This window comes from Sapajus apella, unplaced genomic scaffold (assembly GCF_009761245.1).
Source record: "Sapajus apella isolate SASKATOON/1434 unplaced genomic scaffold, GSC_monkey_1.0 scaffold34, whole genome shotgun sequence".
In the NCBI taxonomy this organism is placed as follows: Eukaryota; Metazoa; Chordata; class Mammalia; order Primates; family Cebidae; genus Sapajus; species Sapajus apella.
Window position 1 is genome coordinate 12,201,263 of NW_022436974.1, and position 25,026 is coordinate 12,226,288.

The 25,026-nt window shown below is 33.8% G+C and overlaps 1 protein-coding gene across 4 annotated transcripts in view; it reads left to right on the plus strand.

Annotated features, from left to right (window-relative positions):
- The window catches only part of NOX4 (NADPH oxidase 4), a 150,980-nt gene that overhangs the window by 46,166 nt on the left and 79,788 nt on the right, over positions 1–25,026 (plus strand). For all 4 annotated transcript variants that reach the window (XM_032295811.1, XM_032295812.1, XM_032295809.1 and 1 more), the window contains 3 exons: positions 3,176–3,203; positions 10,258–10,330; positions 14,241–14,321. In XM_032295811.1, the coding sequence (XP_032151702.1) occupies positions 3,176–3,203; positions 10,258–10,330; positions 14,241–14,321 (182 nt within the window). The remainder of the gene's footprint in view (positions 1–3,175; positions 3,204–10,257; positions 10,331–14,240; positions 14,322–25,026) is intronic.

Genomic DNA, 25,026 nt, shown 5'->3' on the forward strand with positions numbered 1-25,026 from the left:
CTTTCTATATTCTGCAATGTTCAGATGGTTGCCACTCAGGTCTGCCTCTGACTCCCAGCAGCTTTTGTCTAATTCCTGTCATTTAGCTGAGAATGTCGACAGTGCCATTACAAGGAAAAAATAGTTTATAACTAACATACGGGGTTTGGGGGAAAAGGGAAGAAAAGTAGATTGATTATTTGTGAATCCTGGATAAATCAGTTTATTTGACTTAACAAATATTAGTGAGTTTTCATGATTCTTTCATTTAAAAAATTCCTCAAATTGGTGATGTTGAATTGAATTCTGTAGCAGGCAATATCTGACATAGAGTGTTTTTCTCCGTGTGAAGCCATCCGTGAAATGAAATTATATGTGCAAGGTGCAGCCCAGGGCCTGACGAACAGCACATGCTCAGCCCAGTTAGGTCTCTGTTGCTTGATGCTTTCATACAGTCCTCAGGCTGCCTTTGCTTCACAATGCCAAGACTACATCCAAACCAAACTGCTCTGTCCCATTTAATCAGCATCCCCTACCCTTATTCTCCTGTTCTGCAGACTAAGTTTGGTAGTGACTTATTCAGATTTTTCCCATCTTCCCCACGCCTTTTTGTCCTCCACAGGTCACCAGAGTTTTCTAGATTTAATATTGTTGTGATCGTGTGCTTGACCTCCTCTCAAAATAAGGAAAAAGTAACAACAAACAAACACGGAAACAAATCACAAAACCAACATAGCAAGCAACCTTTCATATAGCCCTTGCCTCTATGGGTATTTTTAAAAATACCAATATGATCTAATTGGTCTGGGTTGGGAGGCAGGCATTGGTATTTTCTGAAAGCTTACCGGGTGTGTAGAGTGAATCCAGCACCGAGAACCACTGAAAAATTTCAACTCCTTGTCAGGCCAGTGACAGCTTTTCACATGTAAAGATTTCAGACCCAGCCTTGACTTCTCCCTGTCTCATTCCCTCCCGCTTCCCTCTCTTCTGCTGCCCTCTGCTCAAATCACTAGCTACTTGTTTCCTGCCCCTGTTATAATATTTTCCTTGATTCTCTTTTCCTTCTTTTTGTCTCTTTTCAGAATTCATGTCATTAATAACTTCAGTGGTTTTCTCATTTGGTTAGAATATGCTTTTGCTGAAGTTCCAGTATTTTTAGTGATTTCAAGGTTTTCAGTTATTAAATTTATTTTCTTTGAAAAGTTATACATGTGCAATATAAAATATTTTAAAACTCTCAATAAGTGAAGTTAAAAGTGAAAGCTTCTCCTCCAAAACAAGCCACAGTTTCTTATGTATTTTTCTGATGTTTTGAGTGGCATTTTATGATATATATTCCTTGGCAATTTGCTTGTTTCTACAAATATACGTATTATGCCTTACTGTATCAAAATATCTTGGTCTTTCTCATTCTCTCCATATCACAGGGCTAAAATTTATTTTTAGTCTTTTTCTTATTCAGACATTATGTTGATTCTAAGGTTTTGTTATGAACCACGCTCCAGTAAATGTATTTCTTTGTCCACTTCTGCTACACAGATACATAGTTGTAGAATTTTGGTTTAAAAAGTTGCACATTTTTAGTTTTGATGGACAGTGCCAAATTCCTTTTTATAAAGTCTTCTCCTGTTTCCACACTTCTAACCAATATCAGAATGCCTATTTTTACAACTCATCTCTGTTCTTCTTTTCCCAATCCTGATGGATGAAAATGGCAACTCATTGTTTTAAGTTAATATTTCCCTACCTTCACTTTCTTCTTTTATTCCTTCCTTCATGTCTCTCTTTATTCTTTTTTTCCCTCTTTTTAATAAATATGTATTTAGCATCTAATAGGTACAAGGCAATGCATTAGATATAGATGAAAATACAAGTGTGTATATATAATAATATATATTTAAATATATTAATAAATATGGCATATATATTATGCATATGTTATATATTATATAGTGATTATATATATATGTATACACACACATACACGATCAACACATATGTTATTTTGTGAACTGGCTTTGAAAAAGATGGTTTGTGCCATATACCCTATTGTTCTTGTTTTATGCTTTTACTCTGCATGGAAGGATTCATCTTCCAGTTTGTGATTACTGCACTTTCTTGATAGCTCAGCTAAGCCTCATCTTGCCACTGTGAAACCGTCTCTCACTCTGTTTCATTTTCTTTCTCTAGCAATATTAATTGTTCCATCTTCTGGGTTTCTATAGGTATTTATTCACATTTTTAGCCTTATACTTTGTTCAGCTCATATTATATTTTTATGGGTTGTTTATGTGTTCCGTTTCCCTAGATCACCCTATAGCCATGTTTCTAATAGTTGGAATAGAAGTCAATTGAGTTAAGCCAGGTGAGGATCTATTCCTGGGCAAGTGGTCCTTATTCAAAGACCCCAAAATGACACTATATAAATGGTTTCCTTCTTAGTATATAGTCTGGCCTGACCCCAGATTCATTGAAGGCACAAGGAAAGGAATTCAAAAGCTTGTGAAATATTAAGCACCATGCAAATAAAAGTAAATCCACAAATCTAGTGGGGATGGGTTTTCCAGAAGGTAGAAGGGAATTGACTATAACCCATTAGAGCACAAGAGATATAGTTTAAGGGAAACTGTACAATATTATAACAGTATTAATGTTTCATATTTCCAAGAGCAGAAACTGATCTTTATTTGAGTATTCTCATCACTTTTCACTATATTTGAAACATGGAAAGTTCTCAGTTAGTCATCTTTGTACTGAGCTTACAATGTGAAAATGCCCTACATATTTTATTGGTTTTAATTCTGTCTTCACATCTTGTGATGTAGGTTCACAGTTATGGTAGACGGAGTATATACTAATACTTTAACATCATGACTAAGATGTTGAGTCTCAAAATGGTCAAAGATGGGCTTAAAACCAGTGTTACTAGCTTGTAGGTAGCCATTGAGAATAATGGTTAGGTGTTTTGAGTCATCCAGTATTTTGCCTCAGATGGATAGATTTCACTGAGTTGGGTTTTTACTTGTAATCTCCTCTAGCATTGTAAAAATGTTACAAAACTTAATTGAGTCTTTCTCACTTCCGTTGGGTGAACAGTATTTTACCTGACCAATATATGGCATGTAGATCCTGCATACCCTTTATAGAATCATCAGTGCTTTATTTTTCAGTCATTAATTTTTATCCTTTTTCTCAGGATCCTAGAAAACTTCTCTTCACAACTGGTAAGTTGTTATTCTTAGTCTTTTCTTTAGATTCAGAAACATCTTTAAAAGTAAGCATTATCAAATTATAATGGAAAATTTGCATATAAGAGTAAGTTTGTGTGGAGTTCAAAGATAACGTTGCAATGAGAACAGAGAGACAATGGAAACACTGGGGTGTGAATGAATGGAGGGTAAAAATAAGCAAATACATTTCACTGTCATATATTCTTCCAATCAAAACAATAGAACCTCATGCTTATGAAGGGCCTGCTTTGTGCCGGCTGCCGTAGTAATTGCTGTGGGAGATAAAGCACGTGGAACAGGCCCCTGCCCTTACTGTATTGGAAAGAAACACCAAGCACTGTGGGTATCCATATAGTTCTTATAATTCAGTCATTTTAGTGTAACATTTTATAATCTTAAAATCTACAACAAAGAGGAGAAACAGTCATTAAAATAAGTTATTTCTTTGAAATGTGTCTCCTATTTCATTTGTAATTTATTTTACCTTTTCAAGCTTATTGTCCATGAAATCCCAGTCTAGACTATTAATTTGTTAAAGTATGTTTAAACATCTTAGAACTTCCCCTGATGTTTAACAATTTTTACTAAAATTTTTCTTTTTCCAACCTAACATTTATAAAGATGAAAGATGCATTTGGAAAATTTTTAGCCCATGTTTCAGGGACAAGGATGATTGCATAGTTGAAATGATCTATCATAAATTTTTGACTGTAATACCCAATTAAGTATTAGAATTGCATATAGGACTGAGGCGTGTTGGCCTGTCAAATGCATTGTTTTTCTTTTGAATCAATTTTATGATGAAAAATCACAATAATTCTAGTGCTTTTCCCATTCATGTCAAAGCTATATATTGAGATTTATAAAATATATTTTGCTTTTGCTTATAGATTTATGTATTTATTTATTTATTTTGCTTATAGATTTATAATACTTGCCACTCATAAAGTATTTCACAATTTTCTCTTTAGGAACACAATTTACTTTTGCTTACAACTTTGCTCATTGAAAACATGTTTTCATTTAAGCCAGAAGAATTGGATGAGAACAAAAGTACAGAAAAACAAAACCTTATGTATGAATCCATGTATTTTTTGGTTTAATGAGAGAAAAACAAAAACTTTGTTTAATATTATTTTCTAAAACATAAGTTTAATTGAAGCCTCGGAAACTTTAAAGTGCTTTAAAAAGTTTAAAAACTTTAGTTTACAAAGATACAAAAAGATTTGTTATGTGACTAAGATTACATTATGACACTTACTATAATTAATACTTCTAATAAGCAGGTAATTTCTCTACCTAGTGTGCAACCTCATCATCCTGTGTTCTTTCCCAGAGGTCCCTGCGCATGGTGTTGGACTAAGTAGAGAAGACATTTAATACAAATTTTTTAGGTCTACCTTAGAGTGTCTCTGGGATAGACTTGGCAAAATGTTTTACTAACTTTCCCTGGTACCTCAGGAGCTGCTGTCCTGTCACTACTGAACACCTCATCATACTCTTGAGTATACAATCTCACTAGTACCTGCATTTTGTATTAGGTATTGTAAGTAATCTAGAGATAATTTAAATTATGTGAGAGGATATGCACAGGTTATGTATAAATACTTGAGCATTTTAAAACTTTGGTATCTTTGAGGCGTCCTGGAACCAATCGCATGGATACTGAAGGATGACTGAAAATACTGTGTTGTAGAAAAGCTTATTTCCTTACATATAGTGTCTTTTCCACTTGTAGGTGAGCTTCTCTTGGGTTGGGAAGTGCTGCTTCTAGAATATGCAGGGTCTTAGGTAACATTTTTTATGGCCTCTAGCAATATAAACAATCTGACTCACCCAAATCAGCAAATTAGCAAGATTTTGGTGGCCCAGTTGTAACCGGCTATTTTCTTGGGTGCTGGTGACGAACAGCTCCCCCGAGAGAATGCTGTGGGTTCTTGGTCTCCATTCTCTTCAAGAATAAGTGATGGGACCACTGCAGGTGTGCCGTCCGCTTGTAAAAGTAAATATCAGACCCAAGAAGTGTTGTGGAAAGGTGATTTTATTTAGGTAGAGAAAAGAGAAGAAGAGAAAGAGTTCCACACGAAGAGTGTGGAAGAGGATTCCAGAGGGGAAATCCAGAGGGGAAAGGGAGCGCCCATCATCTGGGACGGGATTCCAGAGAGCTGGAAATCCAGTGTCGGAGCAGGGGAATTTATCCTGGGAGAAATTCCCACCTTCCCAAGTTCCTCTGGCCAATGAAAGGAGTTTCTTTAAACTTCCACTGGTGTGACTGACTCTTAGTTTCTTCCCGTGCCTGCGAAATTCAAACATAAACCGTTAAATCTCCTGGATGGAGAGAGATGGGAGAGGAGGCATGGCACTGGGAAATTCTTGCCCTTAAAACTACAACCCTTCGTGGACCCGGAAAGCGAACACATTCCCTCACAGTCTCACATAATTTCAAGAAAGAAATGCTATGCTGGCCATCAGGAGGCATTCACTTCCCAGGTCATCAGCCTGGAGCTGGGGCTCAGACACAGGGCTCCGTAAGTGTGAGTCTGGAGCTCCTGAGGCATCTGTTTGTCCTCACTGATGAATAACAGGTCAGAGTGCAAAGTAGAGTCTAAGGATGGTAATGGGATGAAAGACACTGTTTTCTACAAATGAACTTAATCCAGCTTTGTATCACTAATACTGACTAAAACTATTTCACAGCCATTTCTGAATGTTCTCAGGCACAGCACCTAGGAGAAATTAAGTTTCTGATGAAGGAAAGCATGTTTGTTTTTAGGTGTTCTAGTGATAAAGAATATTTTTATTGGTTAACAGATTTCATGGAATTTAGTTGGTTTAATGTTACATAGACTCTTTTATGTCTGTGTATTGAAATTTTTTCAATGGAATCTAGTACTGACAAATTAAGATTATCTTGTAGGAAAAGATTTTGGCTATAAAAGTGACACAAAATATAGTGGCTAAACTTACTACATAAGAAATGTTAAAAACATTCCAATTAAAGATTTATAAGATAAGATTAATAGATTGAATTATCTAAATGTTCACTTAAAAATGCTTACTACATATCTTCAAATTTGGTAAGACCTTATATGGTGAGAATAAAACACATAATATCTAATTTTAATTTTAAAAACCCTTATAAACAAATATAAGTATGTTTCCAATTATTTTAGGAAAATAGGATAATGAACAGATAATGGTATATTTCTGACCACACCTGGGTATGAATGAAAATAATCTTTCAGGTTCATTTAGAAATTACAATGTCATGAAATTATTCATTTTAAAAACTACTGATTACTAATATCCATAAACATAAAGCCATAAGAATAAACATATAAACAAGTGTTTTGCTAAGGAGACTAGTATTGGTTTGGCTTCCTAACTTGAAGGACTAAAAAAATTCACAGGAGAATCAAAGTACTTCACTTGGACGAGTAACTTTGCCCAGTGAGATTAGACTAGCCCAGTGATTTCCAGCCTGCGTTTGCAGATTCTTGGAATGTGTAGTAATAAGGTTAATGTATTGGACTTAGCTGAGTTGTCAACCAAGGCTAGCTTGGTGCCCTTTGATGTGCCCTGAAAGCACTCAATGCTTAGCTCTCTTCAGAGCACTTAATGCCCTGTGTTGCAACTGCCTGCTTAACCTATCTGTCTCCGCCAGTGGACTGGGATTTTATTTTATTTTTTTTTTGTAGAGAAGAATTTATTTTATCTCTAGCATTTAACAGTACACTGTAGATGCCTACAAACCATTCATTGAGTGTGTAAAAGTCATTTGTTTAACTTTTTTATTTGATGCATAGATGTTCTCTGTAACATCCCAGATAATAGGCTAGCCAGCCTTTGCTTGTGTGTTTCCAGTGGGTTTCTTAAGGTAGTTACCCCTGACTTTTTGACCAGTCTGCCTATAGTAAACTTTTTTGCCCTTGCTAATAGTAAGTTCTTCATTGATCTGAAATCTGTTACTTTATTAATTATACACTTTGATCTTTTACTTTTGGGAAATAAAAAGGAGAAGCATATTCTTTAGATAAAAGAGATAACTTTATAAATCTGAAGGAACATGGAAAATGATCATATTTATTTTCTTTAGTTTGCAGATGAGATTCAGTGAGATTGGAGTTTTGCCTAAGGGACAGTAACAAGAATGTAATCCCAGACCGTATACATCATTGGCTGGTTGTCTGGGGCTCCTACTTTGTCCTCAACTGACTAAAGTAAACTCTTTCATCTCCTCTAAGTCTTTCCATTATGTTTTCATGTTCTGACCTAAAAGGAATTCTCTGGTCTAATAAGTTTAAGAAAATATTTAAGCTTAATCAGATTTCTTGACTTTAATACTTCTCAGAGACTTTTATACATCAGTGTACCCTGTGACTGTTTAAGGAATGGTTATAGCATTTTTGAGTAATAGAAATTAGCATTTCAAGGAATTAATTTTCAAATAATACAGCTTGGAAATTATGGCTCTATTCCAAACATATCCTGTTTTTTCAGGTGTTCTTTCGATGAAGTAATTTGCAGACATTCCGTGACTAATCTTGGCATTTTCAGAACCATACAGGAAATTGTATGAAGACATAGAATGCTAATAAACACCCAATAAAATATTGGAATGGCCCTTCTAACTATAATTTTACACTGTGTAGCCATCCGAGATTCTATCATTTAGTTATTCTTTTGATCAAATAATGGTTTTCTTTTTTAACACCTGGAAACAGTGAGACCAATTTCTTCCTTTTACTCTCAAATTAATGAAATTATAATTGAAGTACACTAATTATACACATATAAAGTATGCAGTTTGATTCATTTTGATATATACATATATACATATATACATACATACACACTAGTGGAACCCTCACCAAAAGCGAGGTGATAAATATTTTTATTATCACAGAAGATTTTTGTGCTCTTTTGTAATGCATCCTGCCATCTACCCCTCCTACTAATGGATCTGCTTTCTATTGCTGAAGAATAGTGTGAATTTTCTGGAATGTTATATAAAAGGAATCATAGAGTTTTTACTTTTTTTGGGGGCTGGGGTGGTCTAGCTTCTTTTACTCAGTCTAATAATTTTGTGATTCATCTATGTCATTGCTTATATATCAACAGTTTATGGTTTTTAAATGCTGATTTCTCAGACACAGATAGTACCACAACTGTTTATCTATTAATCTGTTGAAGAATATCAGAGTTGTTTATAGACTTTGACTGTTAAAAATAAGTAGCTATGAACATCCTTAAACAAGTCTTTGCATGGATATATGTTTGTGTTTCTTTTGGGTAAATACTTGGAATCACAATGGCTGGATTAGTTTGCAGGCATGCTATTTTTCTAAAATAGTGTATTTTTCACGCTGCTAGTTCTTTAGAGTGAAGTAGGCTAGTTATCTTGCTCATCTCTTACTTCTACAAAGTAAGCACTCACCTGAAGGAAATGGAAAAATCAATGGGTAAGGAAGTACTCTAGGAAGGAAACGTAGAGAAGAAATGATTTGGATTAGGTACATAAGGGCTCCTTTTGCTAGGCTTCCAAAACTGTCTACTGGGAGAGTGAGGAGTGCACATACTCAAGGGCTAAGAATCTATAGACTAATTCTCTTATTTTTCATGTGGTGCTTTATAAGTGAAATTTGTTTCTACTGTACTGAGATTTCAAATGTTGTTATTTTCCGGTGATTCTATCTCGGGAATTCTGATGATGCACACCTGTGTTGCTCTTACGTTGTACCCAAGGTGTCTGCTTCTGCTGGTGACGCATAGTCCGTGACAACCCTTCTATTCCATAGCAGGTTCCTTGATAAGACAAGAAGCAGAGGATTGTCACTTTTCCAGGTGGAATTGTCCCAATATCGTTCGTTGTAGTCTGATTTAAAATTCTCTCAGCTGGGGTATTCAGGACTTACTGTTGCTTGTGAATGTAAACAGATGTAACTTATTGACAGGATATTTAATTTTGTAGTAATATGATACTAAAGGAAACCATTAATACTTTAGCTATTTAGGATATGGTTTTTCAGCTAGCTATTCATTTCCACATGCTATATGTGCTAATGATAGATTTGTGGTAATCTATCCTGCCATTATAATTTTGACAGTATATTTGTACATTTTCTTTTTTGTTTTTTTTTTTAAAAAAAAAACTTTATCCCATATCTGTAGCACTGATTTCAGCATATTTTTCATACTAAGAAGAAATGTGTTTGCAAGTATTTTGAAAACATCAACATTGTTGTTTATTCTAGAAATCTACAATTTTTTGTTCTGTGCCTTGTGGTTTTTGAAGACACTTTAGGCTTTGCTTATTTTCTGTTTAAAATTATTCTAGGTAGTGAAGCCTAAGAATAGTTAATTGAAATTGAAACTGAAGGCACTACTTAGTTTCGTAAAACAAAGGAGAGCATAAGGGAGATTTAGTACTATGGTGGCTAAAACCAAAACACTAAGGGTGCTGAATGTTAACCCTGTCCTGTTGTGTTAATTACTGATATTTAGTATGTACCTTTAGAAGTAAGTACATATTTGCCATTGTGGATAGAATATTTGAGAATAAAAAAATATAATCTTCTGTAAAATAGATAAAAGACCCTGATTTTTCTTAAAGACTTTGAAACTGTGCTGATTTTAGTAAGTTCTGGTGTTCTATACCACTGTAGAATGATTATAGTAAACAGTAATGTATTACATACTTTCAAATAGCTAGAAGAAGGATATGGAATATTCCCAACACAAAGTAATAATAAATGTTTGAGATGATGGATGGATATACTAATTAATCTAATCTGATCACTTTTACCTTGTATGTATGGAAACATCTCTATGTACTCCATAACTATGTACAATTATTGTCAATTAAGAAAATTATTTTAAAAAATAGAAAAATAAAAGGCTTGTTTGAGGGACAACATATATGTAGATATGGGATTTGAATTCAGCTTCCCACAGAACAGCATAGTATTTTGGAGTCTAATATAATCATTTTTTGTACTTTTTTCTCACTATGATTTAAGTAAAAACGTACTTGTGTACATTCTTATAGTTCCTGGCCTGACAGGGGTCTGCATGGTAGTGGTGCTGTTCCTCATGATCACAGCTTCTACTTATGCAATAAGGTAAGTGTCAGAGTCAATTATTTTGATGTTTATTTGTCAGGTTATTTAGCAAAAGTCTTGAGTAACCAAAGTATTTAACCATTGTAGTGTCCTGGTTAATGAACTATTCTGGGTTACTAAGAGTGAAGTTTACTGTTTCTATATGTGATTTTTTGTTTTTGAAAATTATCTTTGCATTAGCAAATTTTCTGGATTGGTAAGAAATTATCTGCATTCATATTGATTCTTATAGTTAAGAGATTTTGAGCAAAATGAAGTATACATTATCAGGAACACTTTCACATGTCCTTTCTGATAGACATATTCAATTTTTCAGAATATTTGTAGTATCTATGTTTCTGAATAAAATTTTTACTTAAAGCAAAAAAGAAAAATGAGAAACATAACATATATTTCCTCTAATCTTCAAAAGTCTTAAGTTGTTCTACTTGTTGAAATGTGAAATTTAATAGAAATACCGAAATATATATGTATATATGCTTTGAAAATAATTGCCCAGTAACATACTTAAATGAATCTGTCCTTATACTTCTTAACATTTGTGCACACACATACACACACCCCAAAATTTCACGTAAGTATACTTACTAACCAAAGATTAATACTGTACATATGCAGTGTATTTTTATATGTTAAATCCTTCTTGTTCTTTTTCACTAATTCACCTCCCCCCAGATCATTCTTTGTCTCTCATGTGCCTATGTATTTTACTGAAATAGGACCATATTAGAATACTATCTTTAATTTACTTTTAAACTGCATTTATGTTATGAACATTTTTCACATTAATAAATATTTTGTTATTATTCTCTTTAGTGATGGCACAGCACATCACCATATAGGTCTTTATACATTATTTTCTCGGACCCATCTTACTCTATGTTTTGGGCAGATTTTAATTTTTTTGGTACTTCAGTTTTGAAACAAGCACCCCCATCGCTGTCTTTGCATACTTTTTCAATGATGTCCTAAGGAAAAATTCTTAGATGTGGGATAGCTGAGTCAAATTGTAAGAATACTTTTAAAGCTTTTCCTAAGAATGAAAAATTGGTTTACATAAAGGCAACTCACTAACTTTAGTATATGAGAGTGCCAATTTTGTGGGGAGCAATTTTATTTTATTTAGATAGAGGCATCTTTTTTTTTTTTTTTTAAAATCTCACTTTTTCAATGTTAGGTGTTCTTGAAGGAAAATTAGAGCATCTGACATAGTTATTTTGAAATCCTTGAGGTATAGCTTTGTCAAATGGAAAAGATTAGCTTCTATTCTGAACTGAGCTTTTACACTTGCTCTCATAAACAATTTTAGCACTCCTTAATGTTCCGTGCTCTTTATGATTTATTATAATTTGTTTAAACAAGATTATAACATCTAGTTTGCTTTTCTGTAAGTGTTATTGTTAGAACCTTGAAATTCTTCAATGGATCATGAAGACAGATACCTCTTTTCTTTTACCTTTTCTTTTTCCATGGAGAAACTAAAGCATTAGACAAACCAAGTGAATAAATATGTCCCCAATGTTTGATTTCTGATGGTGAAATGTAGCCTCCCAATCCAAGGAGAGTTCAATATAGATCAATCTATTAAAATAATTAATATATCCCATTATTAGATGATGGGAATACATATTCTCATCTCAATTGATTTTAAAATGGCAGTTACTAAGTATTTTTAATTCTACCAATATTTACATACAGTAAAAAATGAAACATTTGGAATTATTAGAAAAAATGCAACAATAAATTACCATTATTTACAGAAAAGTAGATATAATTCTTGAGAATTTTGAAAAAAAACACCCCCAAGATATATCTCAAGATATAATTCTGGAATTATATCTACTCTTTCTGGAAATAATGGTAATTATTAGGTTTCTAAGAGAATCCAAGAGAATTTTGGAAAAATTTGATATTAACACCAGCAAAAAGAATTGATAAAGGTAACTGAATATAAAACAAACATAAAAACAATCCTTCTGTATATTAGATATAATCAGTTTGAAAAATTGAATAAAATAAAAATATACCACTCATAATTGCAGCAAAACATAAAATATCTAAAGACAAAACAAATATGTTCACTGAGAGATACGTAGAGATTTGAATAAAGGCTGTATACTATAAAGCATGGTTCTTCCTTTTAATTATTTTATTATTATTATTAATTTTTGACACAGGGTCTTTTTCTTTTATCCAGGCTGGAATGCAGTGGTGAGATTAAGCTCACTGCAGCCCCAACCTTGACCTCTCAGGCTCAAGTGATCTTCCCACTTCAGCCTCCCTATTAGCTAGGATCACGGGCACACACCGCCTGGCTAATTTTAATTTTGTATTTATTTTGTAAAGACAGGGTCTCAATATGTTGCCCAGGCTGGTCTTGAACTCCTGGGCTCAAGTACTCCTTCCACCTCTGCCTCTCAAAGTGTTGGATTACAGACGTTAGCCACCATGGCTGAACCCTCAGTTCTTTTTTTTTTTTTTTTTTTTTTTAGGAGTGTTGCAATGTCAGTAACATTCTCAGACAGGTTATTTTGCTTGTTTTTTTAATTTAGCAAAGTGATTCCAAAGTTCATCTGAGGGCACATCCAAGTACATATTTCAAAAGAGGAGTAAAAGGAGGGATGAACCTTACTAAACATTAAAATGATTAAACTTCAGTAACTTAAAAGAGAGTAGAAATTAACTTGCAAAAATGAGCAACACATTGAACCAAGGGGCAAAGTCAGTAAAAAGCCGTGTAAATGACCTTACTGTATATAAGAACCTGCTAGATAATAAAGGCGACATTACAAGCTTATGAGGAAAGTAAAGTTTAAGCAAATGTAGGTCTAGATCAATTACACATATTAATTAAAAATCCTCCATAGAAATGGGTAATGATTAAGAACAGAAAGGTCACCGAAGAATTAAAAGTGAATAATACACATATGAAATAATACCCCATCCTACTTATAAAAAATAATGAAAACATAATATTTGGTCTGAGTTTTGGGATATAGACACTCCTACTCTATGGTTGGGTTTGTAATTAATAAATATATTTTTAGAGGGCAATGGGCAGTGTGTATTAAAAGCATTACAAATGTGTATCTCTTAATCTTACAATTCAACTTCTAATAGTTTTGATTAAAAAAAGGATCAGAATTTTATATATATTGTAAGGGGCAGTAGTGATATTGTTTATGATAGCAAATACTATGAGTGGAGAAAATGTGAAGCAGTTTCCTGCTGCTTAAATAAAGGTTTCTCTAAGAGTCTAGGGGAAGTATCAGAACCATATAGGAAGCTTTTGTAAGTATCTGCCCTCTGCTTCCAAGATTCTAATATATAAAATCCACTCTAGACATATGAAGTAAAATAACTGTTACTGTTTTACTTCTCTCAAACATTCCTTAGATTATGCTTCTCATTCCCTTTCTTTTCAGAGTATTTGTCCTCCCCCAGAGCAATAACATCAAGGTATCATTCTTGTTACACTGTCCAGGGAAAAATACAATACTTTGATTATCATTTATTTAAATTTTTCCCTTTTTATGTCTTCCTTAATACTCTCAAAATATATATTGAAAGAGGAACATTGTTTATTTTTTGGAAATTATTTGAAAATTGAGAATATTGATAAAATAAAAGCCAAGCTACATGTTAGCAGACTACTATCTGATTCTTAGCCTTATATTATAATAACTTGAAAATAAACATTTCCATGTGATTAAAGTCTTACTCATAATTTTTGTCAGTTTTCTCTATGTGATGTGTTAATACTTTGGTATTAATAGATAAATATCAGATGTATTCATATGTTAGCTTTCTAAAATTGTGAGATATGTTTGAAATGATACGTGATATTTTTGATATTTTTAGTAAGATAGAATGTAAAGTCGCATTAAAATGAATTTATTTGTTTTTGCAGAGTTTCTAACTATGATATCTTCTGGTATACTCATAACCTCTTCTTTGTCTTCTACATGCTGCTGATGTTGCATGTTTCAGGGTAAGTTTTAAAATAAATGTATTTAAAACCATTTGTGCCCCAAAATGGGGTAATGAAAGACAGCTCTATAGGAAGTTTCACGGAAGTGGTAAAAGTGTCAAGAGTGGAATAAATCGTTTCTTTACCGTTCAGGATAGTATCAAGAATGGAAGAATATGCTATTTCTAGCATAGCATATTTTAATGAAACTAATATAAAGTATATTAAATTTAAAACTTAGAGTTACATCTCCCACAACCTTTTAGTTTCTAAAGCTTCTATGGGTATATCCTAATATCTTCTAAAGGAAAAATTTTCAGAATGAAGAACATCAGGAAGATATTTTAGTACTTGTATTTCCTGAAACTGTCCTGTTAAGGCAAGATTTTTAACAATGGAATTTCCGGTTTTTCGTTTTGAAAGTTCTATAGGATGTAATACTTGCAGAGAGAGGCAGAGATTTAAAATGACCAAAGAGAATGATCTGTCAAAATCACTAAATAAAAAAAAAATCATGAAGTGAAAAAAGACCGTATCCTAAGCTTATTACAAACAGTATACTTAAAGTATTCTGAGAGTATGTGTAGCGAAGCAGTACACTCAAAAGCATGGTGCTTAAAACAGTACATGAATGTAGATGAAAAGCATAATGTATTTTTGTATAAGCCTGTGTCTGTATGGCCACCAGCAGTAACTAGGTGGCTTTGGCTTGACATTCACACTTGCATGACATAATAGGCCTGGCAGTGGGTTTACTTGGTTTAGCAGGATACAGGGCAGGAAACACAGAATGTTAACAGAATGATATCAGGTGCTTATTCGGTAGGAGTCCCTATAAGTGCTCAGGAAAGATTTACTTCCTTCCTTTGTGTTGCACCTCTGTTTTAAGATGAGGAAACCATGTGGGTAGGCATGGACCACCTTGCATTGAGTAAGGCTCATTCATACTCCCCAGGAACCTGTATCTTGGGAACAGCAGATGTTCCCTCAAGGGATGCCCTTGGGAACAAGAACACACTGTACACAAGGAGGCTGAGGTCTGTGAGTCCCAAAATGATTGTATAGTTTAATCACAGTCCTTTTGGTCCGGATGCATTTCACCAATAATAAACAATGTTGCTGGTGACAGAGGTGACAGTCCCTATTTTTCTTAACCTGAAGTATTTCCAGAGGAATGATTTGAAGAAAGGTTCAGATCTTTGTTTAGTTCTTTCTTTCGAATGTTTTTTTATGTAATTTATTTACTACAGTGTGTCGTTTGCATAGATCATGTATTTATTTCAAGGTGCATGTTCAAAATGTTGCTTTACTTTTTTTTTCCCTCTGATTTTGGAGACTGCTGGTTAAGACAGCAGTATCAAATGGGTTTATCCCATATGTCCTGGTTAGCTTTGTTCAGTACCGTGGTTCTAGAACACGTAGTTGTAGAGCATTGGAAACATAGCCACACATTATAATTCATTCTCTGAAGCCTCAGGGCACCAAGAAAGCCCTCGATGGAGAAGAGTCTGCTTTATATTCTGCTCTTTAAATGGCTTGGCTGTGCTCCTTAAGTGGACTATGAATAACCAGATACTACTAATGATAACAGTAATTTGAAATAGTTACACAATGCTTACTATACGCTAAGTATAAATTCAAAATGCTTTAGATACTTTATGTTATCAAATGCTCAGAATTTTATGAGAATAAATAACATTGAGAAACCTCTTTCAGAGGGGGAAACACTGATGTTTAGAAAGATTAAGTAGCTTGTTGAAGTTTACTTAACTGATGGATCCTAGATTGAAACCTAGGCATTGTGATTCAGAAACTCCTAAGTTTTTACTACAGGGCTGTGTTTTTTTGGAGAGTTCTGTACTTCTTAGAATTTGAACTTAATATTTGTTTAAATGCCTTTATTTGTGATCTTTAATTGTGATCTGTCTATCCATCTGTGTATTTATCTATATCAGATAGATATAGAAAAGAAAAATGCAGTCATTTATTAGTGTAATTAGTTATATATTCTTTTGCCTTTATGTTGTGTGAAATTAAAACTCTGAAAAAAACCATTTCTTCATAAATCAAAATAGAGTCAGTTTTTTTAAAGGATCAGCAATTCAAACAGACTTCTTTTTAAAGAGGAAGATTACATTGAGAGTTCTTTTCTCTACATTTTTTGAAGTAAAAGGAATGCATATTTAAATTTCGATTTTACTTTCGTAGGAAAAGAGTCAAAGTTAAAGAGACACTTTGTCAAAATTAAAGAGACAAAGTGATTTTAATTTATGCAGAGAAATAATAGGCATTCTATAGGATGAATTATATAATCAATCAATTATTAATCTAAATGAATAGGTTTTTATTATAGGAGAAATGAAGAAAGCAGTTATTCTAATTCTGAAACATGTGATGCAACCCATACATAATACATTAAGGATTCTACAGTGGACATTTTTTTCAGGAAATTTAATTTTTAAAAAAGCAACATAGATACGCTTCTGGAATGAGAAATGTTACTACTGATCATTTTACAATTTTCTGAAAATAAAAAAAATACACTGTATTGATAAAGGATTGGCTTATAATTAAGTCTATTTATTTGTGCAAATGTTGGAAACAAAGGTATCTTTACTTCTGAAATGCCTAGATAACTTTCTTCTTCAGCTTTTGATTATACAAGTAAAGTACGGTTGTTCCAAGTAAATTTCTTGGATTTATATTGAAATTTCTGTTCAACAGTATGCTTTAAATCTGAACAGAAAATCACGATTTGCTTAGCATTAACTTCTCTGTCTAACAATGTACTTAGTACCATAAGGTGAAGAAGAGCAATATATTGCATGCTGTCTAGTCTTTCAGCACTGATCACTGATTTGGAATTTTGAAAAAGAAAAGCTAGACATATTATAAAACTGCATATTTTAAAAATGTAAACATCTGTGTTTTATTTACGTGAATGCTAACAATTCAGAGAATTGCAGGATCAATGTGAGCTAGAAATTTTAGAAAATATTAGGCTTCAAGGACAAGGTGATTAGACATTGTTGACTGGTTTTTCTTTTATAGTAAGAGAAGTTGCTTCATATGATTGTCTAAGGTCATGTTTTTCATAGAATCTTAAATTTTAAAGGAATCTTAAAAGATATCTTGATGAAACCTCTTTTAAGCTTCTCTACAATATATGTACTAAGTCAATGCCTAATTTTGAAGATGTCCATTCTGTCTTAGGGGAAGTTCTAATTCTCACAATATTCTTTCTTTTTTTGGCTAGAATTATTTTACTGTAATTTCTGTCTAGTTCTTTAAAAGTCTGTGATTCCGGAGTCCGTGGGAATTGAGTCCCCCACTTTTCTAAATTCTATTCATCTGTTTCTTTGAATTACTAACAATTAATATTAATTGAATGCTTTTCTTTTACTAACATTTGCTCTCATTAAATCCTCCTAACAACCCTGTAATTTATTATTATTATTATTGTTATTCTGAATGTTCAGCTGAGAGTATAGGAGCAGTAAGAGATAAGATAAGTTACGAGGGTCATGGCAGGTAAGTAGATTTCCAGTTCAAACCCAAGTATCAGGTGCCAGACTCACATTCTTAACCACTAAATTATGCTGGCCCCCATCTGGCAACACTTCTCTGTATCCATTTTAAAACTGTAAACCAAACTAAGTGTTGTTAGAATATGTGATCTGATATTGGCAGAGTGAAAGTCTCACTTTCTTTGTTACAAATATTGCAATCACTATTATTTAGGACCCCATTTTTTTGTATCATGATTAACTGTGCCCTTGGCTTAACCTGGTTTTCATTCTTGTTGTCTATTTTAGCAATTCTCTTTATTATTTATAAATAAATCCGTTGCATGCCACCCTAAAATGATAACATTTCATGTATACTCAATTCAGATGTTCTTTTTAATGTTAAAATGCATCTTTAAAATACATTAATTTTCTTCTCCAAGTTGTTATTAATAGCATAGTGGTTAAAAGATACGTCACTTAATACCTGTGCAAACTTGGCAGATAATTTGACCTTTCTTTTTGTTATCTATTAAGTGGGATTAATAAAATCACTTACATCATAGAGTTGTCGGGTTTAAATAAGGAAATGCAGCAACGTAGGCAGAATATAGACAAATTCAATAAATGTTGGCAAAAAAATATATACTCTTACCAATATTAATAGCTTTGTAAGAAAGAAACTCCACATTTAACTCAAAAATCAGGGTGGTTTTTTTTGTTTTGTTTTTTGATAAAGATACAACACTGTTGAAAAATGCAGATCCCAGATTTTCTTATCAGCAAAGTAATTTGATGAACATATAGTGAAAACTGCTTAGCAGCTCAAAAGAATATTCCTTGATATGGCAACAATTATTATAACATTCTAAGGTCTCTAAAATTTTATTGATTTTTAGCAATAAAGTTTTATCTTTGTAAAAGAAGCCTTCCTATGGAGGAATTTTTGCTTTTAATTTTTAGTATACCATTTTAGGAGGTTGCTCTTGGTGTGCTGCATTAAAGATACCCAATTCCTAAGACACCTGGTGAAAACAAAACAAAACAAAACCATTTCCTCTTTCCAAACATGTATACAGCTGGATATTTCTTTCTTCATTTTTTTTTTAAACTCATTAGAAGGAGGTGCATACTGCTATTCTCACTTGCTGATAAAAAGAATATTGGGAGGGAAAATAAATTATGAATGTCACAGAGCCTCTGCTTAACAGCCTAACCCAGCTCCTTTCAAAGAAATGTGGAGGGAATGCTTTGTAAATGAGATTTGGCACCTTGGCTTCTGCAATCTTACCATAGTCAACACTCCCACTGGCTTTAGCTTGGAGAGTGCTGCATAGGTGGTGATTGTATTTTATGTCTTTATTTAAGTGTGTGAGAGAGACTATAATGTGATAATTCTGGGAATGATAGAGGGGAAAGTCCTCCTCAGATGTTTGGAAGGCAATGACAGCACATTAATAGTGCAAATAACGCAAATAACTTTTTGTGCTAGCTCTACTGCACTTCTCAGACCATTTCTACTATATGAATGATATCTGAATTCTTCTTCTAAGTAGACCTCTTTGCCATTTGGTACTATTTGTTAGCAATAGTTAAACATAGAGCATGGTTTATATTCCACTTGAATCATTTTTCTAGGAAATCTATGAGGAGTATTTTTATGTGCATGTTTTTAAAAACATTTATTCTTTACGCCAGGGGAACACCATGGGCAGGCTTTGTCAACAGTGACATTAATGAACCCAGGCAGTGACACAGGCAGGTAGTTTAACAGGGAACATCATAGGGGTTTAGACTCAATACGTTAACCAGGATTAGACGGATATTGCGGGAATCGGCTTACTGTGCTGACTGGAAAATATCCCTCCCTATGTTATTGCCTCAGGCCTTAGGAGGAGGACATTAAGGATATACTGTTAGGGGATAGAGATATTTATGCAATATAGTGAAGCATTAGGAGTTACTGATTCCCAGGTATCTTCTTTTTTAAAAGCCAGTTTCACAGAAGTGTCTCTTCACCCACACTGATGGGGCAGAAGGAAAGGCTTGGTTATCTCACTACTGGTGGGAGGCACTTGCTCTTCTTAGAAAACCAAATTGCATTTTGGCCAGGTGCGGTGGCTCACACCTCCAATCCCAGCACTTTGGGAGGCTGAGGCAGGTGGATCACCTGAGGTCAGGAGTTCAAGATCAGCTTGGCCAACATGGCGAAATCTCATCTCTACTAAAAATGTAAAAATTAGCGGGGCATGGTAGCAGGCGCGTGTAATCCCAGCTACTGGGGAGGCTGAGGCAGGAGAGTCACTTGGACCTGGGAGGTGGAGGTTGCAGTGAGCCAAGATCACGCCACTGCACTCCAGCCTGGGTAACAGAGTGAGACTCCATCTCAAAAAAAAAGAAAAAGAAAAAGAAAATCAAATTGCATTTTGAATGGAAGGCCCACAGTTGTATGTTAAAAAATTCTGTTCCATCACTGAGGGAGAAAATGCTTACTTTCCTCTTCATTCCTTTCAGTTTCCCATTTCTTGCCTGTACATTTGCAGTGACTATGTAATTTATTGTTCAAATCAGATATTTTTGAGAATGAATGGGGATGCTATTGATAATTCAGCCGTGGCTGTAGAAAAACCAGGTCACATAGGTATTCTACCTATTCCTAGGCAGGTGGCGGGGAAGCTTTAGGAGAGGCTAATATACTGTTTTAATTTAGACTTTTAGCTAGAGCCATAAAAGGAGTCTTAACCTTCAATAGCATCCCTGCATGTGTATTTGAGAACCAGAACCTTCAAATAATACACACTGTAGATTTGCCTAGCTTTGTCTCACTTTAGAGATTGTAATTAGATGTCCACTACCCTGGTCATTAGAAGGCTGAGGATTTGGATGTTCATGACAGTGGTTAAAATCTTTTATAAACTCTCTGTCACTGATACAGGTGACTTGTTCTAATACTTCCTAGATGCCTAGTTTTTAATAAGTCTGGTATACTCATTATCAGTTTGGTGTCCACTATTTCTGTCACAAAATTCTACTTCTCCTTCCGTAGAATAGGTGTTTTTAACATGGCTCCATAATCCCTAGGAATCATTGAATGGATTGAGGGATCCATTAGTTTCTGAAATACATACACACATATATCTGTATATTTATGTATATGTGTAATTTTGAGACACATGTAAATTTTGTTTAAAAGAAGGTTTCTCAGCTTTCATTAGATACCCTAAAATTTGTGTGGTCAAAAAAGTTTATAAAAATATGAAACTGAAGTTTTTAAAGCAAGATTTTAAACAAAGAGCTATAAGATCTAATATCACATTGACACATTTTTATATAGCCTGATTAAGTTTTATTTAGAGTTAAAAATACTGGATTGGGGGAAACATAAAACTACTCTGGCAATTTTTTTCTCCCATGAAGACTGTTGGAAACAGAGCTTGACAAATATAATGAGCAATTTGACAATTGCATTATCATTTTAGAGGATAATAATTATACTATCCATAATTCCCTAGTGTTAGATAATGTTGAATATGTGACAGGGACTATTCTTAGCACTTTACACACGCGCGCACAAACACACACACACACATGCACATACACATATGCACAGTACAATAAATTTTTCTATCATTTCTATTTTATAGATGAAGAATTGAAGCACAAAAGATTAAATTAAGCAACTGTCCAAAGCCACACAGCTAATACCTGATAAAACTAAGATTGAGCTCATAAATCTGACCCCAGAATTTAATTTCTACCCTTTTCTTGAATTATTGAATTATTTATTCATCATTTAGAAAGTACTCTTGCTTATGAATAAAAATATATATAAATATATATAAAAATATTTATATCATGTAAAACTCTAGGATATACTTTTCTATATATCTATGTAAGTTGGTGAATATGTATACATATATGTTTGCCTGTTTTGAATAAGAAGTTCAGTTTTGATTCAGGTTACATAAAGTTCAAGGCTTTGAAGGTGAAATCTAGCTCCCAGAAAATGGAGTGAGAAGAAAATTACTTCTTTATGGTGCTGCCTTATAAATGTTTCCTAAAATGTTTGACCTTGTTGAGGTACATAGTAATATAATAACTTTCTAAGCTGATGAAAATGTTGTGGAAGAGATATTCTTGTCAGTATCACTGCCAGCGCATCTTTATAAAAAGATTAAGTAAAAACATAGCAAAGAAAGCAATGGGGAAAACACATTATTCATCATATAGAAAAATCTGTTAAGTCCACAAATTTCAAAAACCCATACCTTTTAGAATTTTGCTATGATTTTTCTGTAAATATTAGATTACCCATCAAGTTATTATTCAAATATGAAGGATAAATTTGATAATGAAATTCCAAAGTAAATATATAAACAAACCCAAGTAAGCATGCGATTTATGAATTACCATAGTTTTGCTGTCTCACACATTTTGGCGTGTTGACTTTAAATATAGTGAAATGTCCTGGGTTATAATAGTGAAGAAACAGGATTGATTGCTAGAAGATCACTAATGTAGTCTTGAACAAATCAGTTTTCTATAGAGCTTCCTGATTTGTGAAATAAAGAAAAATAATTATATTTCACAGACCTATTAGAAGAGAAATATTAGCTGTTATACATAAAATTGACACTATACACACACCAGAATGGGCAATTCCTTTTTGGCTAGGATTAGTTCTAAATGCACCCTCCATGGACTCTGGCTGAGTTCTTCCTGGCGTTGCTTTTCACTGTGAAAGGGCAACACTGTGTTCTCTTCTCTCTAACCCTGTTATATATCTGTGAGTTCCAACATGAAAAAGAAAAAGAAAATAGTACATTGTGCCACATCCTAGGAAAGCAATGGGGAAAACTATAGTGTTTTTGAGGATAGGAGTGTTTATTACCCATCTTTGTGCAGGGAATCCCTTTCACATGTCACTCACTCAGTATTTGTTGGATAAAGCTGAATTGCATTAATTAGTTTAAGCTAGGAATGTATTTTCCTTCTAGGCTCTTCCAGTTTTCCTCAAATATCAAAGTATTACAGATGATAAAGGATAATGTCTAAATTTGTTTAACTATAACTTGGACTGTCATTTTGTAACTATCATTTATATTTAGTATTATCTAGGTAATTAGTTATTATGGCAACCAGTATATTGATTCCCATGCCATTAGCTTTTAATTCCCATGTATTAGCTTTTAAGTCTTGATTATTTTGGTTTTATTATAGACTGGCACATTTTTGTTGGGGGTCTTTGCCTATCTCTGTGGCTAAAAATTCTGAAAGAAAAAATCCATGTCTCTCTCTCTCTCTCTCTCTCTTTTATTTGAGACATGGTCTTTCTCAAAATTCTGGTCTCAAAATTCTGGCCTCAAGTAATCCTCCCACCTCAGCCTCCCTAGTGCTAGGTTTACAAGCAAGAACCAGTATGCTCCGTCCCAGCTCTCCTGATTGGTTTTATTTCACTCATTGGTTCTTCAATTTTCCAGTTAAATATATGGGCTGAAAAATATTGAGTAATTAGATCTCTCTTAGATGGAATCCAAATTTTCTCCTCCATAATATTTACGTGTGTTCGATATGTTAATAAATACAATGTCCTATAAAACTATGATCTTTAAGATATAAGGATTTTTTGGCCAGGTGCGGTGGCTCATGCCTGTAATCCCAGCGTTTTGGGAGGACAAGGCGGGCAGATCACCTGAGGTCGGGAATTTGAGACCAAGCTGACCAACATGGAAAAACTCCATCTCTACTAAAAATACAAAATTAACCGGGCATGGTGGTGCATGCCTGTAATGCCAGCTACTTGGGAGCCTGAGGAAGGAGAATCACTTGAACCCCAGGAGGCGGAGATTGCAGTAAGCCAAGATCGTGCCATTGCATTCCAGCCTGGGCAACAAGAGCAAAACTCCGTCTAATATCATATCATATATATATCATATATATCTTATGTATATGATATATATATATATATTTTTTTATGCCTTTATATATTTTGTTTCCAAACTTCCAATTTTGATTGGCAGCCTCCAGTTTTGTTTGTCAACTTCAAGTTTTTTTCCCATAGGATTTTAAAATTTTATGTAAAAAGTAGTATTTCTCTATAGTAATTATGGACTAAGATCTTATGGTTTATTCACATTTGCTGGTATTTTATGCTGTAAGCCAGTTGGTGGTAGGGATTGAGATAATGTGGTATTTTCTCTCATAAAGATGAATTATAGTTCTTTAATTTGTGTGTATATATGTCTACCCATATACATAGATATAGTATATACAGAGTATTTTCATGTACATGAAGTTATTTATGCCATAAGTTGTATATATCAATGGATTTTTAAACTTCCAAACTACAAGTTAAATTTTCCCTAATTTTGGAGATAGACATGTTGGACTTCAGACCAAATACTTTTTCATATATTTTTTTATCTCAGTTTCATTCCAGGGAACTTTTTTATACTAGCAAGTGTTTATAGCTGGAATAACAGGTGAGAAAGTTGGGGTAAAGGAGAAGGAAAAAGGACTGTATTAATTTTAAGAAACATTTTCAGTACCGTACTGTTTTTCTGAAACATGAAATAATTCTTTTATCCTCCACGGTCGTTTTAGTGAAGCATGAAGGCTGAGGAAATAATAAGAAGTAATGGGTGCTTATATATTTTTTTCTTTGCAAGAGGCCCAAGCTTCTTCCTTTATATATCCATGAAGTGGAGAGGAACAGATACTATTTCTCTTTTTCAGTTAAGGAAACTTAAGGAAATGACCTATTTTACTTCAGGTATTCAAGGAAGTTGTAAGTGTTGATTCTAAGCCCTTGAAACCCTGGGCTGTACATCAGTCAGCTGCACAGAGATTGGCAGAATCAGCTACTTAATTTGCAGGACCCACTACAAAATAAAATGTGGGATTCCTTGATCAAAAATTATTAAGTATTTGGAGATGATGAGAACAGTGCAGTAAACCAATGGCAGGGCCTTTGTAAAGAGCAAGGTCAAGTGTACCTGCACAGATTACAAACACATGATGCTATCCCTGTCTTGTAAGCTTGGACAACTTCACCAGTAAAAGCTAGACACAATCCCTGCTGTGGTTAAGCTGCAGATGGCAGTACTCTTAGCTGTGAGAGGCAAGAGCCAGGAAAGAATACAGAGGCAAGAACTCTGTTAGGCCAAATAAACAAAGTGGGGGTGGGGGTAAAAGCTGTGGTAGGGGTGGAGGTACCCAGA